Here is a 16336-nt window from a genome sequence, read left to right as displayed (position 1 = left end):
CATTGGTTGCCACTCCGATCGCTTGAGCTGCTTGATGCTCAATTGCAAGCCGAGATATTTGCACGGGAACGACTCCATCTTCCATGGCAAAGCATCCCTAGCCAACTGCTCATCCTCTGGATCAGCCCTGATCATGATTGCGGCAGACTTTGAGTAGTTTACTTTCAATCCTGAAGCTACTCCAAAAATGCCAGGCACTTCTCTCACAAAGTGCAAGTCCGATATAGTTGGCTTTATAAACAGGACCACATCATCCGCGTATAAGGACAAACGCTGCAAAGGGCTACATCGATTCATTTTACTTAAAACCTTGGAGTCATGTGCCTTGATCATAATGTCTATGAGAACATCCATGGCAATGACGAAAAGCAATGGCGAGACTGAATCCCCTTGTCTTAAACCCTTTGCATGCATGAACTGAGCTCCCACCAAACCATTCACAATCACTCTAGAGCTAGCTGAAGTAAGTAGAGTGGCAACCCAAGCAATCCATCGCTCCGAGAACCCTTTGGCTCTCAACACCCACGTCCGTACGCCGCGTTGACATGAGCAGCCGGCGGTGCGAGCCAATACGGCCGCGTGGTGCCTACCGCGTCCGACACATGCAAAAAGAAAAACACGGGTTAGTTTGTTTGTGTTTTGGGTCTTTTTGGAAGGTAGATTCTGGAAAAATTAAGTACTTTGAGAGCATCTCTAGCAGACCCCGCACAACGCTGACCAGTAAAACGCGTATATAATTTGCAAAAAAACGGTTTTGTGGGCCGGCGCGGGCGGCGGCACAGTCAGACCCCGCAAAACGGACCCGTAAAAAAAGATATTCGCAGAATATGCTCTTTTGCGGGTCGGCTTTGCAGGGTCTGCTCAGGGCCGCCCGCGCCGGCCCGCGAATCCGAAAATTGCAGTTCAATTTCACACCTGAAAATACATTTCTTTGCTTTTTTATTTTCTTCAACGACATTGAATACATAGTAATGCACCAAATCTTTACGAGAATAGTAAGACCAAAGAAAACAAGAACCACAATTATGCATTTTAGAAGATATACAACTTCAAAAATTACTCCCACTAGTTGGACCAATATCTTCTCCATGCATCTGTTGTTGATCTGCAGATTCTTGATTTTGCATTCTTCATTCTTCTTCTTTGGTTCTAAAAAAGTAGACGTTGCTTCCCCTCTAGTTTCTTCTTTAATTGCACACGCAGCCGCGTCATTAGCCTCAATTCTATTAAGGAGTGCACGAACATCTATTAAGTTTTTTTCTATTAATAAATCAATGTATTCTCCTTCCCAAAACTAAAATGAGCATCCATCTTCCTACACACATGACGATGTCCATAAGCTATCGAAATTGAACCGAAAAATAGGATGACAAAGCCGAATGGAAACAACACATACCCCGTCATTTTCGCATTTGAAGAATACTCATCCGGGGTGCATCGGCGTGCCAGAAGTTAGCCGCAGCACTGTCCGCGTGCATTCGTCGCACTGTATGAGCGGCATCGGTGAGCCGACGAGTCGCTACGCGAGCGCCGAGCCCGGCGGACGGCCGGTCGAATCCTTGCGGGCAAACCGGCGACGACGGCTACAGGACGAACCAGTACCTGCATGCGGCGCTCGGGCTTTGCCGGGGTTGAGCGGGGTGCTCCCCGACCAATCCATGGCTTAGCGCAGCCACCGGTGGCCGGAGACGCCAAATCCGTCCGCCGCGTCGAACAGCTGCCGATCTGCAACTTTCTGGCCCGCCGACGCAAGAGGAAGTGGCGGAGGCAAGCTCGGGCGTGTGGCGGCCCTCCAGCGTGATCCCGCCGGCTAGTTTGGCCGGAATCGTAGGCGGCGGCCCGACGGCGAGGGGTGGGGAAAAGCACGCGGCGAGGGGGAGAGGGGCGACGGTGGGTGGAAAAAAGCGCGGGCTGAAATGCCCCCCACCCCCACCCCCGCCGCCGCCAACCGCTACCGCTATATACAGGGCGCCGACGGGCCGAGGGGGGGAACCCGCGTTTTCGCGGGTTGGGATCGGAATTATGCCGCGCCCCGCAAATTTTTTTACGGGGCGTATGCGTTTGCGGGGTCTTGTCGGGCAAGATTTTACACGCCGACCCGTGTTTTGACGATTATTTTGTGGGTCGTGGTGTTATACGGGGTCTCCTAGAGATGCTCTGATATTGAAAAGATCTGTCCCTAAACCTGCATATTAGCTATGGGAGCTAAACTGCCGATGTACCGACACTTATCGACTTCGATCCCTTGTGATGGACAGTAAATTTAAACTGCATGTGTTTCAAACCCCTTTATGCTGCACAATTGATGGTATTGGCTGTATTACTCTTAAAATTCCACAACGGTTGAAGATGATATATACGGTTAAATTATTTGTTGCTCCATGAACTTACCGTAGTTTCCTTGATGTACTGTATCATGGGACATTGGGACCCCTGTCACCTTGTGCATCATGGCGTTACCACGCCAGTCTTCTGGGAGGTAACGCCCGCAATGCCATTCTGTAACCTCTGAATATGGTTTTTCTCCTCCTAGCATTGACATGGAGATGAGGATGAGTCATATTGTTGAATTCTCAAAATGGTCAATGCTTAACTTGCCAACACAAACCGAAGAAATGATATATTTGTAAAATTGCCAAATAGACATGCTGACCAAGATTGCTATTAACTATAAACAGAGCTATAAAAATTGCTGCAGTTAACAAAAAAAAGTTCAGGGCTATTACAAAACGCGGATGCCAAGATCCTGATCGCCACAGATATCACAAATCCAACACTATACATAATACTACCATGGCAACTAGGTCACAGAAGTTATCAATCCATCAATTTATGTGCAGATAGTTAACGTTGTGTTGAGTACATGATACTACCAGGGCAGAAGCTACAGCCACTGCTTCCATGGAAACACCAATTGTGCATATAAATTAGCATGTCATTAGAATTTCATCTTGTTTAAGGACCGCCTTCCAGCAAGCCTAATTGTCTCACACTTGACATATTCAGAGCAACATCAGGCAGCTCCAGCCTGATAATTTAACTGATAAACAATTGGTACGGCTAGATAAACAACGCTAACAACTACCAAAACAAGAAAAAGAAACAGCAGGCAATCCATTGGATTGCTCTTATTCTTCCTTGCAACATTAAGCCCATCCGTCTGATACTCTGGAAACAAGAACAGAATTCAATTAAACCCGGCCTATCTACTTGTCAACAAATGAATAATCTGGAAATTTGCACTGCTACAAAAGCATGATTGTATGGCAGATCAGTACGGCTACCTAGTAACAACCATATCACAGCAGAAATTACTAACGCAGCAGCAGAAATGAATCGTTTTACTTTCGAATTCTTAGTTTGCCAAAAGCAGCACAAATTCACCCCTTACAATCAACGAGCCAACAAAGCATTGGCAAGCTTTCAACTATTTCCAGCCAGCACTAACACTACTTCTAGTTGCAGATACAGGCAGCGGAATCTAAGAGGAGGTGAACTTGGTGACGGCCTTGGTTCCCTCGGAGACGGCGTGCTTGGCGAGCTCGCCGGGGAGGACGAGGCGGACGGAGGTCTGGATCTCCCGGGAGGTGATGGTGGGCTTCTTGTTGTAGCGGGCGAGCTTGGCGGCCTCGCCGGCGAGCTTCTCGAAGATGTCGTTGATGAAGGAGTTCATGATGGACATGGCCTTGGAGGAGATGCCGATGTCGGGGTGGACCTGCTTGAGCACCTTGAAGATGTAGATCTTGTACGTCTCCACGCTCTTCTTGCCCTTCTTGCGGCCCCTCTTCTCGCCGCCCTCCTTGGAGGCGGTCTTGCCCGCCGGCAGCCGCTTCTCGGCCTTGGGCTTCTTCGCCGCCGGGGCCTTCTCGGCCTTCTCCGTCGTCGGCTCCTCCTCCGCGGGCTTCTTCGCCGCCGGCTTCTTCTCCGCCTTGGGGGCCATCGATGCTTCGGGTTGGGGGGATTCGCTGGTGGGTGGTGAGCGCTGGAACTGGAAGAAGGTGGGGAATTTGTTTGGAAGGAGGAGCGGTGCTGCTGGGTTTATACAGAGGGGGGGTGCGCGCTGATTGGTGGCAGGGTGGGTGCCCCGGATCGGTGACGTGGAACCGTGCGATGCGTTCGGCGCTGTTTTCTGTGGACGGGCGGGATGCGTTTCGGCGCGGATCGCCGTTCCTGGCGAAAAGATACGGGCGGGAACAGGAGCGGTTTTTTTTTAGATTGGGAACAGGAGCAGCTTCGTTTTCATGAAGTTTGGTTTTTCGTCTCGCGGTTGTATTTCGTGGTTGTTTGGTGGTGCGTTCGGAACGGAGAAATTTCCAGAAGGAAACCCGTAGAAGCCCCTATTGGAGCGCACAGGGAAACTGTCGATGCATGTGTGTGTTTTGAAGAAATTTTGTTAAAAACAAAACATTTGATTGGTCTGCGTGAACATGATCCAAAAATGTCAAAGATGGGGAAAAAATGCCAAGGGGATCTCCAACGATATCTCTTAAGGCCTTGGTTATGGTCATGCGGCCGATCGCATATCCTGATCGAAGAGGATTGCCTGTATGGGAGGATGGCCAGCGTCCACCCTATAGTGCACACAAATTTTTTGGCTTCTTTTATTATAAATTTGAACTCATGAGCAAAAAAGATAGAGCTGCAAGCTTAACAGAAGAATGCTCAATATTGGAAAATTCTAGAAAAATTCTTTGAATGCAAGGATGCATATGCATAAATTGTCTTTCAAGTTCAACTATAAACAAGGATATAGCATCCGCAAGACTACTAGTTCTATGAAGAATAGATCCACCCATAGCGGGTAAAGCACTGACACAAGTAAAGAAATCTTGAATAACCCCCCTTTTCCAATAATATTACCGCTGCCGATGCGAATTTTTTTAGTATATAAGATAGGTGGCTCTTCAGCAGGATCAACAAAAGCATCAAACTTTTCCATGTTATTACTATCGTTCTTATCAATGATATCCTCCCCGTTTTCAGACATAGCGGCAGAAAATACGAGGAGCAAGCGAAAGAGAGAGGCGAACGGAAAAGAGAGGACGAATAAAACGGCAAGGGTGAAGTGGGGGAGAGGAAAACGGGAGGCAAATGGCAAATAATGTAATGCGAGGGGGTGAGTTTGTGATGGGTACTTGGTATGTCTTGACTTGAGCGAAGACCTCCCCGGCAATGGCGCCAGAAATCCTTCTTGCTACCTCTCGAGCACTGTGTTGATTTTCCCTTGAAGAGGAAAGGGTGATGCAGCAAAGTAGCGTAAGTATTTTCCTTAGTTTTTAAGAACCAATGTATCAATCCAGTAGGAGGCTCCATAGAAGTCCCTCGTACCTACACAAACAAACAAGAACCTCGCAATCAACGCGATAAAGGGGTTGTCAATCCCTTCACGGTAACTTGTGAAAGTGAGATATGATAGACATAATAAGATAAGATAAATATTTTTGGTATTTTTATGATATAGATTGGAAAGTAAAGATGCAAATAAAAGTAGATGGGAAACTTATATGATAAAAGATAGACCCAGGGGTCATAGGTTTCACTAGTAGCTTCTCTCAAGATAGCATAAGTATTACGATGGGTGAACAAAATACTGTCGAGCAATTGATAGAAAAGTGCATAGTTATGAGAATATGTAGGCATGATCATGTATATAGGCATCACGTCCGTGACAAGTAGATCGAAACGATTCCGCATCTACTACTATTACTCCACACATCGACCGCTATCCATCATGCATCTAGAGTATTAAGTTCATAAGGAACAGAGTAACGCATTAAGAAAGATGACATGATGTAGAGGGATAAACTCATGCAATATGATATAACCCCCATCTTTTTATCCTCGATGGAAACAATACAATACGTGCCTTGCTACTCCTGCTGTCACTGGGAAAGGACACCGCAAGATTGAACCCAAAGCTAAGTACTTCTCCCATTGCAAGAAAGATCAATCTAGTAGGCCAAACCAAACTGATAATTCGAAGAGACTTGCAAAGATAACCAATCATACATAAAAGAATTCAGAGGAGATTCAAATATTTCTCATAGATAAACTTGATCATAAACCCACAATTCATCGGATCTCGACAAACACACCGCAAAAAGAGTTACATCGAATAGATCTCCAAGAAGATCGAGGAGAACTTTGTATTGAGATTCAAAGAGAGAGAAGAAGCCATCTAGCAAATAACTATGGACCCAAAGGTCTGTGGTAAACTACTCACAACTCATCAGAGAGGCCTTGGACATGATGTAGAGGCCCTCCGTGGTCGATCCCCCCTCCGGCGGAGCGCCGGTGAAGGCTCCAAGATGGAATCTCGCGGATACAGAAGGTTGTGGTGGTGGAAATAGTTTTTCATGGTGCTCCTGGATGTTTTCAGGGTATGGAGGTATATATAGGCGAAGGAGGTAGGTCAGGGGAGCCACGAGGGGCCCACAAGGGTGGGGGCGCGCCCACCCCCCTAGGGCGTGCTTTCCTGCCTCGTGGCCGCCTCGGCTGCTTCTTGACGTCCACTCCAAGTCTCCTGGATTGCGTTTGTTTCAAAAAGATCGCTCCCGAAGGTTTCATTCCATTTGGACTCCGTTTGATATTCCTTTTCTTCAAAACACTAAAATAGGCAAAAAAAACAGCAATTCGGGATGGGCCTCCGGTTAGTAGGTTAGTCCCAAAAATGATATAGAAGTGTAAAGTAAAGCCCATAAACATCCAAAATGGGTAATATAATAGCATGGAACAATCAAAAATTATAGATACGTTGGAGACGTATCAGGAAGCCACTCATCATCCTGGGGGAACACCAGCACAAGCCATCTCTGAGTCCAAGTTTGTGAAACTGACGCCTGCTTTTTCTTCACGAGAGTGCTTAAATTCCTCATACCGGCATCTCCAAGTCGTCGATGCCATAGCCAACATTCTGAAGCTTCGAAGACTTTGTCTGAATAAACATGTGGCAGGATGTGGATCTACAGTGCAATCTACAATATACAAGTCACCACTTCAAAAACCTTCAAAGACTTTGGATTTGTCAGGGTCCAACAGCACAATGCATCAAATTTTTCCAAAGATGATAATCATATCAAGATCACAAAACATTGAAAGAGATATGTGGTTGTATCAAGGGATTCAACAAGCATCACTTTATCCATGTGCTGATCCTTTGAGATAGCAACCTTACCTAGACCCAATTCCTTGCTTTTCACTTTGTCAGCGTATGTGATATGCTTTAGATGAGACAGAGTGAGGGAAGCATCAGTGAGTAAATTCCTATCACCAGTCATATGATTCATGCAACCACTGTTCATTATACTGAAGGAAATATGCCTTAGAGGCAATAATAAAGTTGTTATTTATATTTCCTTCTATCATAATAGATGTTTATTATTCATGCTAGAATTGTATTAACCAAAAACTTAGTACATATGTGAAAACATAGACAAACTGAGCGTCACTAGTATGCCTCTACTTGACTAGCTCGTTAATCAAAGATGGTTAAGTTTCCTAGCCATGGACATGAGTTGTTATTTGATTAACGGGATCACATCATTAGAGAATGATGTGATTGACTTGACCCATCCATTAGCTTAGCACTATGATCATTTAGTTTATTGCTATTGCTTTCTTCATAACTTATACATGTTCCTATGACTATGAGATTATGCAACTCCTGAATACCGGAGGAACACTTAGTGTGCTATCAAACGTCACAACGTAACTGGGTGATTATAAAGATGCTCTACAGGTGTCTCCGATGGTGTTTGTTGAGTTGGCATAGATCGAGATTAGGATTTTTCACTCCGATTGTTGGAGAGGTATCTCTGGACTCTCTCGGTAATGCACATCATTATAAGCCTTGCAAGCAATGTGACTAATGAGTTAGTTACGAGATGATGCATTACGAAATAAGTAAAGAGACTTGCCGGTAATGATATTGAACTAGGTATTGAGATACCGATGATCGAATCTCGGGCAAGTAACATACCGATGACAAAGGGAACAACGTATGTTGTTATGCGGTTTGACCGGTAAAGATCTTCGTAGAATATGTAGGAATCAATATGAGCATCCAAGTTCCGCTATTGGTTATTGATTGGAGATGAGTCTCGGTCATGTCTACATAGTTCTCGAACCCCTAGGGTCCGCACGCTTAACGTTCGATGGTGATCGGTATTATGAGTTTATGTATTTTGATGTATCGGAGGTTGTTCGGAGTCCTGGATGTGATCACAGACATGACGAGGAGTCTCGAAATGGTCGATACATAAAGATTGATATATTAGAAGGCTATGTTTGGACATCGAAATGGTTCCGGGTGAGTTCGGGCATTTACCGGAGTACCGGGGGGTTACCGGAACCCCCCGGGGAGCCATTGGGCCTTAATGGGCCTTAGTGGGAGAGAGGAGGAGGCGTCCAAGGTGGGGGCGCCCTCCCCCAAGCCCAATCCGAATTGGGAGGGGGGCCATCCCCCCTTTCCTTCTCTCCTTCTCCCTCTTCCTTCTTCTCCTACTCCAACTAGGGAAGGAGGGGGGGACCTACTCCTACTGGGAGTAGGACTCCCCCCTTGGGCGCGCCATGAGAGGGCCGGCCCTCCCCTCCTCCACTCCTTTATATACGGGGGAGGGGGCGCCCCATAGACACACAAGTTGATTGTTTAGCCGTGTGCGGTGCCCCCCTCCATAGATTTCCACATCGGTCATATTGTTGCAGTGCTTAGGCGAAGCCCTGCGCCGGTAGCTTCATCATCACCGTCACCACACCGTCGTGCTAACGAAACTCTCCCTCGACCTCAGCTGGATCTAGAGTTCGTGGGACGTTACCGAGCTGAACGTGTGCAGATTGAGGAGGTGTCGTACCTTCGGTACTAGGATTGGTCAGATCGTGAAGACGTACGACTACATCAACCGTGTTGTCATAATGCTTCCGCTTTCGGTCTACGAGGGTACGTGGACACACTCTCCCCTCTCGTTGCTATGCATCACCTAGATGGATCTTGCGTGTGCATAGGATTTTTTTGAAATTACTGCGTTCCCCAACGGTGGCGTCCGAGCCAGGTCTATGCGTAGATGTTATATGCACGAGTAGAACACAAAGAGTTGTGGGCGATAATGGTCATACTACTTACCAGCATGTCATACTTTGATTCATCGGTATTTTTGGATGAAGCGGCTCAGATCGACATTATGCATACGCTTACGCGAGACCAACTCTACCGACGTGCTTCACACACAGGTGGCTAGTGGGTGTCTGTTTCTCCAACTTTAGTTGAATCGAGTGTGACTATGCTCGGTCCTTGTTGAAGGTTAAAACAACAAACTTGACTAAAAATCGTTGTGGTTTTGATGCGTAGGTAAGTGCTAAGCCCGTAGCAGCCACATAAAACTTGCAACAACAAAGTAGAGAACTCTAAGTTGTTTTTGCAGGGCATGTTGTGATGTGGTATGGTCAAGACGTGATTATATAAATTGTTGTATGAGATGATCATGTTTTGTAACACAGTTATCGACAATTGGCAGGAGCCATATGGTTGTCACTTTATTGTATGAAATACAATCGCCATGTAATTGCTTTACTTTATCACTAAGCGGTAGCAATAGTCATAGAAGCAATAGTTGGCGAGACGACAATGATGCTTCGATGGGGATCAAGGTGTCAAACCGGTGATGATGGTGATCATGACGGTGCTTTGGAGATTGAGATCAAAGGCACAAGATGATGATGGCCATATCATATCACTTATATTGATTGCATGTGATGTTTATCCTTTATGCATCTTATTTTGCTTAGTTCGGCGGTAGCATTTGATAACCCACAAGTATAGGGGATCGCAATAGTTTTCGAGGGTAGAGTATTCAACCCAAATTTATTGATTCGACACAAGGGGAGCCAAATAATATTCTCAAGTATTAGCAGTCGAGTTGTCAATTCAACCACACCTGGAAGACTTAATATCTTGAGCAAAGTATTTAGTAGCAAAGTAGTATGGAAATAACGGTAACGGTGGCAAAGGTAACAGTAGCAGTTTTGTAGTAATTATAAAAGTGGCAACAGAAAAGTAACTAAGCAAAGATCAATATGTGAAAAGCTCGTAGGCATTGGATCAGTGATGGATAATTATGTCGGGTGCGATTCCTCATGCAATAGTTATAACATAGGGTGAGACAGAACTAGCTCCAGTTCATCAATGTAATGTAGGCATGTATTCCGAATATAGTCATACATGCTTATGGAAAAGAACTTGCATGATATCTTTTGTCCAACCCTCCCGTGGCAGCGGGGTCCTATTGGAAACTAAGGGATATTAAGGCCTCCTTTTAATAGAGTACCGGACCAAAGCATTAACACTTAGTGAATACATGAACTCCTCAAACTACGGTCATCACCGGGAGTGGTCCCGATTATTGTCACTTCGGGGTTACCGGATCATAACACATAGTAGGTGACCATTGACTTGCAAGATAGGATCAAGAACTCACATATATTCATGAAAACATAATAGGTTCAGCTCTGAAATCATGGCACTTGGGCCCTAGTGACAAGCATTAAGCATAGCAAGGTCATAGCAACATCAATCTCAGAACATAATGGATATTAGGGATCAAACCCTAACAAAACTAACTCGATTACATGGTAAATCTCATCCAACCCATCACCGTCCAGCAAGCCTACGATGGAATTACTCACGCACGGCGGTGAGCATCATGAAATTAGTGATGGAGGATGGTTGATGATGACGATAGCGATGGATTCCCCTCTCCGGAGCCCCGAACGGACTCCAGATCAGCCCTCCCGACAAAGATTAGGGCTTGGAAGTGGCTCCGTATCGTAAAACACGATGGATCCTTCTCTCTAATTTTTTCTCCCCGAACGTGAATATATGGAGTTGGAGTTGAGGTCTATGGAGCTACAGGGGGCCCACGAGGCAGGGGGCCATGCCCCAGGGGGGTGGGTGCGCCCTCCACCCTCGTGGGTAGGGTGTGGGCCCCCTGGTGTTGATTCTTTCGCCAGTATTTTTTATTTATTCCAAAAATATTGTCCCGTGAAGTTTCAGGTCATTCAGAGAACTTTTATTTCTGCACAAAAATAACACCATGGCAATTCTGCTGAAAACAGCGTCAGTCCGAGTTAGTTCCATTCAAATCATGCAAGTTAGAGTCCAAAACAAGGGAAAAAGTGTTTGGAAAAGTAGATATGATGGGGACGTATCAACTCCCCCAAGCTTAAAGCTTTACTTGTCCTCGAGCAATTCAGTTGACAAACTGAGAGTGATAAAGAAAAATATTTACAAACTCTATTTGCTCTTGTTGTTGTAAATATGTAAAGGCAACATTCAAGTTTTCAGCAAAGATTATGAACTAACCATATTCACAATAACACTTAGGTCTCATGTTTACTCATATCAATGGAATAATCAACTAGCGAGCAATAATAATAAATCTCGGGTGACAACACTTTCCCAAAACAATCATAATATGATATAACAAGATGGTATCTTGCTAGCCCTTTCTGAGACAGCAAAACATAAATGCAGAGCACCTCTGAAGATCAAGGACTGACTAGACATTGTAATTCATGGTAAAAGAGATCCAGTCACAGTCATACTCAATGTAAATTACTAGTAATGCATGAAAATGACAATGGTGCTCTCCAACTGGTGCTTTTTAATAAGAGGGTGATGACTCAACATAAAAGAAAATAGATAGGCCCTTCATGGAGGGAAGCAGGGATTTGTAGAGGTGCCAGAGCTCGAGTTTTGAAATAGAGATAAATAATATTTTGAGTGGCATACTTTCCTTGTCAACATAACAACCAAGAGATCTCGATATCTTCCATGCTACACACATTATAGGCGGTTCCCGAACAGAATGGTAAAGTTGATACTCCCCCCCACCAACAAGCATCAATCCATGGCTTGCCCGAAACAACGGGTGCCTCCAACTAACAACAATCCCGGGGGAGTTTTGTTTGCAATTAATTTGATTTGAGCATGGGACTGGGCATCCCAGTTACTGGCCATTTTCTCGTGAGTGATGAGCAGAGTCCACTCCTCGTGAGAATAACCCACCTAGCATGGAAGATATAGACAACCCTAGTTGATACATGAGCTATTCGAGCATACAAAACAAAATTTCATTTGAAGGTTTAGAGTTTGGCATATACAAATTTACTTGGAACGGCAAGTAAATACCGCATATATGAAGGTATGGTGGACTCATACGGAATAACTTTGGGGTTTATGGAAGTGGATGCACGAGCAGTATTCCCTCTTAGTACAAGTGAAGGATGGAAAGAGACTGGGAAGCGACCAACTAGAGAGCGACAACATTCATGAACATGCATTAAAATTAATCAACACTGAGTGCAAGCATGAGTAGGATATAAATCACCATGAACATAAATATCATGGAGGCTATGTTTATTTAGTTTCAACTACATGCGTGAACATGTGCCAAGTCAAGCCACTTGAATCGTTCAAAGGAGGATACCACCCTATCATACCACATCACAACCATTTTAATAGCATGTTGGCACGCAAGGTAAACCATTATAAACTCCTAGCTAATTAAGCATGGTATGAGCAACTATAATCCCTAATTGTCATTGCAAACATGTTTCATTCATAATAGGCCGAATCAGGAATGATGAACTAATCATATTTATAAAAACAAGATAGGTTGAGTTCATAGCAGCTTTTCTCATCTTAATCAGTCCATCATGTATCGTCATTATTGCCTTTCACTCGCACGACCAAACAGTGTGGATAATAATAATAGTGCACGTGCATTGGACTAAGCTGGAATCTGCAAGCATTTAATACACATGAGAAGACGAGGTAACACGGGATCTTTGTTAAATCAACAGTAATGCATATAAGAGCCACTTCAACACTTTCATCATGGTCTTCTCCTCTCGACCCCCAAAGAAAAGAAATAAAACTATTTACACGGGAAAGCTCCCAACAAGCAAAAGAAGAACGAGAAATATTTTTGGGTTTTCTTTTAATTACTACTACTGCGGGCATGGAAAGTAAGCTAGCTGAAAGCTACAACTAATTCTTTTGTTTTTTCTTAAGGTTATTCAAAGACGCAAGAAGAAGCTTAGAAAAGAATAAACTAGCATGGATAGTACAATGAAAAAGTATGAGCACCGACAACTAGAATGAGTGTGTGAACATGAATGTAATGTCGGTGAGAAATACGTACTCCCCCAAGCTTAGGCTTTTTGTCCTAAGTTGGTCCGGGCCACGGATGAAAGCTGCCCTCTCCGGTGTACGGAGGAGTGTCCTCTGGGTGTGACTGGTTGGCGATCTCCTCCGGATCCCACTGATAAACAGACTATCGATAAGGGTCAAGTGGTGGCTCCGGCTCAGGCTCTGGAACTTGTGTCAGGCTCCAGTACGCATAAATGGCTTCGGGTAAGATGAGGTACGTGCCTAGAAGTATGTTAAACAGAGAGGGTGCAGGCAAGGTAATAATCTCACAGTAATTTTTATCAAATATCAATTTATACTTAAGCATCTTCTTCTTATCTTTAACAATAAAGTCATGTGCTACTATACTCTTGTAATCTAGAAAAACAGGAGGCAGCAACTTTTCTTGTTTCTCATAATGCCTAATAGGTATCTCAAAGTGTGCAGCAAGGCCCGAAGCAAAGATGCCGCCGAAGATGGGGCCCTTTGTATGGTTCAGACTTAATCGTTTAACAATAATAGCGCCTAAACTGAAAGTTGTATCACGAAACAAAGCATGGCGCAAAATAACAATATCAGGAGCACTAAGATTTCCACTGTTCCCGCGACCAATTAAGCATCTACTAGCAAATATTGCAAAGTAACGTAGAACAGGAAAATGTATGCTAGTAATTCTTGCATCGGAAACCTTCCTCGTTTCCCCTACAACAATTGTATCAATAAACCCCTCCACATCATTACGATGTGGTTCCTCTATTCTGCCCGCAAAGGGTATCTTACAGACCCGACAACAATCATATAGTGAAATTTCCTTAACCTCATCATCTAAGTGAAATTCCACTGAAGGTGGTGATTTCTTAGCATGAAAGTAAAAATTTTGCACGAAAATATTAGTGAGTAGGAGATATTGTTTGCGCTGGTTGTGGAGAAGTCGATGAGGCCTGCATTCTCAGCCAGGTAATAAAAATCATCATAAATTCCGGCGGCTCTCAAGAATTCTTCGCAAGGCCATTCGCACGGCCAAACCTCAGCAGTGCGAGGAAGATTGTATTTGGGCTTTTTATTTTCCTCATTTTGCTTATCCTTCGAGCTTCGACTCGAATAGCCTCTCAACAATCTCTTCAACATTTTATTCCTCTGAAAATTTCTGAAATTTCTAGTGACTCAAAATAAAAGTGAACAAAACTCAACAAAATTGATAGCAACTACTCCCACAAGTGCCTAGAGACTATATCATGCATTAGAACTACTTAGGACCATATAAATTTGACATGCAAGCTCAAGAACAGGGTCACCTAAGCAGCAACAATTTGCAATAAATAAAGCACTAGAACAAAAACTAATTGGACCATTGGAGGAGTCACATACCGAAGAACAATCCCCCAAAACAGTTTTGTGAATGGAGCTTTGAGCAAGGAGATCGAAAATGGCAGCAAGATGAGCTAGAACACGGGTTTGAGCTATGGGGGGATTTTTTCTGGAGGAAGACGAAGTGTGTGGGTGCAGGAATAAGTGGAGGGGGTCCACATGGGGCCCACGAGGCAAGGGGCATGCCCAGGGAGGTGGCGCACCCTGGACCCTCGTGGCCATATGGTGGGTCCCGCTGGTGTGTTCTCAGTGCCAGATATTCCTAAATATTCTACAAAAAAAATCATATTTCATTTTCGGGACATTTGGAGAACTTTTATTTTCGGGGTATTTTTTTATTGCAAGGATAATTCAAAAAACAGACAGAAAATACTATTTTTGCTTTATTTAAACTAAATAACAGAAAGTAAAAGGATGATACAGAGAGTTGTGCTTTCTAACTTCAACCATCTCATGCTCATCAAAAGGAATCCACTAACAAGGTTGATCAAGTCTTGTTAACAAACTCTTTTCGAATTGCATGAAACCGGAGAATTTTCGAATAACACTAAGTTACCTCAACAGGGATATGCAAATCCCCAAAAATAGAATATCATATTTCTTCTTGACAGTAGGAGAGGAAATTCAAAACCTCCAATAGTAATTGTTGGAAATTTTCCAATAGAATTGATACTGTGGACTTGAGGTTGTTTCCTCGGAAAGTGTACCGTATTGTCGGATTTCGTGTTCCGGCAGACCCTTAAGGTTCGAACACTGGGGTGCACGTAGAGATCACACCTCCTGCCTGCCCATGTCTCGCCGCCTCGCAAGGATCTACAACTACACGAAGAACAACACAAGGGACACGAGATTTATACTGGTTCAGGCCACCATTGTGGTGTAATACCCTACTCTAGTTTGTGGTGTGTGGATTGTCTCTGGGGCTGATGAGGAACATTACAATGGAAGAACAGCCTCGTGAAGGTCTGTTCTTGGCTGGTGCGATGAACTTCTAGGGGGAGTTCAGCCGCTTCTCTCTCTCTCTCTCTGTCTTTCTATCCCTGTTCTTTCGATGCCCCTACCCTGTGGGTGGTTAGTCCTATTTATAGGTGGAGGCCCTGGGCCTCTCCCCAAATATTGAGCGGGAAGGGCGCCAACAATTGGCCATTTTGAAGGGGAACATCTAGTACACTGATCCTGACTAAAGTTGGTCCTCGCCTGCCAAAGACCCTGACGATGACGCTGGCTTGGGCTCCACGATGACCTCCGTTCTATCGTCCTGCTGATCTTGGTCTTGTTGCACCGATATGGTTGCCTTTGCTTGATACTCTCGCCTGCGTGTGCCCCCTTTGCACCAAAGAGGAAACAAGGACTCTGCACAGGCCGGCACCCGCCTGGCGCCCGCCTGGCCTTGGTCGTCATGGCTTGCGTCACGGGCACCTCGTGAGGTACCCCGCCTTGATCTCTCCACCTCCTCGTGAGCCAGCCTAACGAGGCCGTGCCTGAGGAAGCCTCCTGTCGTCCGCCCCGCGAGGCTTGGCCCCTCGCGAGGGTCTTGAGCATGCGTTGATGAAGATGGGCCGTACCGGGCCACTCCTTGAGCCATGCCGCAGGCCGCAGGCAGGCAAGTCTGGGTACCCCCATTCCCAGAACGCCGACAGTAGCCCCCGGGCCCAAGGCGCGCTTGGACTTGGCTTAGCAGAGAAGCGAAGAGGCAAGTGCGAAGCGCCGCGGGCCCCAATAGCCTGCGGCCTTAGGCGTCGCGTGGCGGTTGATCGGACGTGGGCGTCCTGGCTCCCCCACGAC

The 16336-nt window shown here is 45.2% G+C and overlaps 1 protein-coding gene across 1 annotated transcript; it reads right to left on the bottom strand.

Annotated features, from left to right (window-relative positions):
* Positions 1–3328: 3328 nt before the first annotated feature.
* LOC123129766 (histone H2B.1-like) lies at positions 3329–4036 on the bottom strand. The gene has a single exon (XM_044549802.1). The coding sequence runs from the start codon at positions 3938–3940 to the stop codon at positions 3482–3484; it is 459 nt and encodes a 152-aa protein (XP_044405737.1). The 5' UTR covers positions 3941–4036; the 3' UTR covers positions 3329–3481.
* Positions 4037–16336: the final 12300 nt, after the last annotated feature.

Source organism: Triticum aestivum, chromosome 1B, assembly GCF_018294505.1.
Source record: "Triticum aestivum cultivar Chinese Spring chromosome 1B, IWGSC CS RefSeq v2.1, whole genome shotgun sequence".
NCBI classification, from domain to species: domain Eukaryota; kingdom Viridiplantae; phylum Streptophyta; class Magnoliopsida; order Poales; family Poaceae; genus Triticum; species Triticum aestivum.
This window is presented reverse-complemented; position numbering and strand designations above follow the sequence as displayed.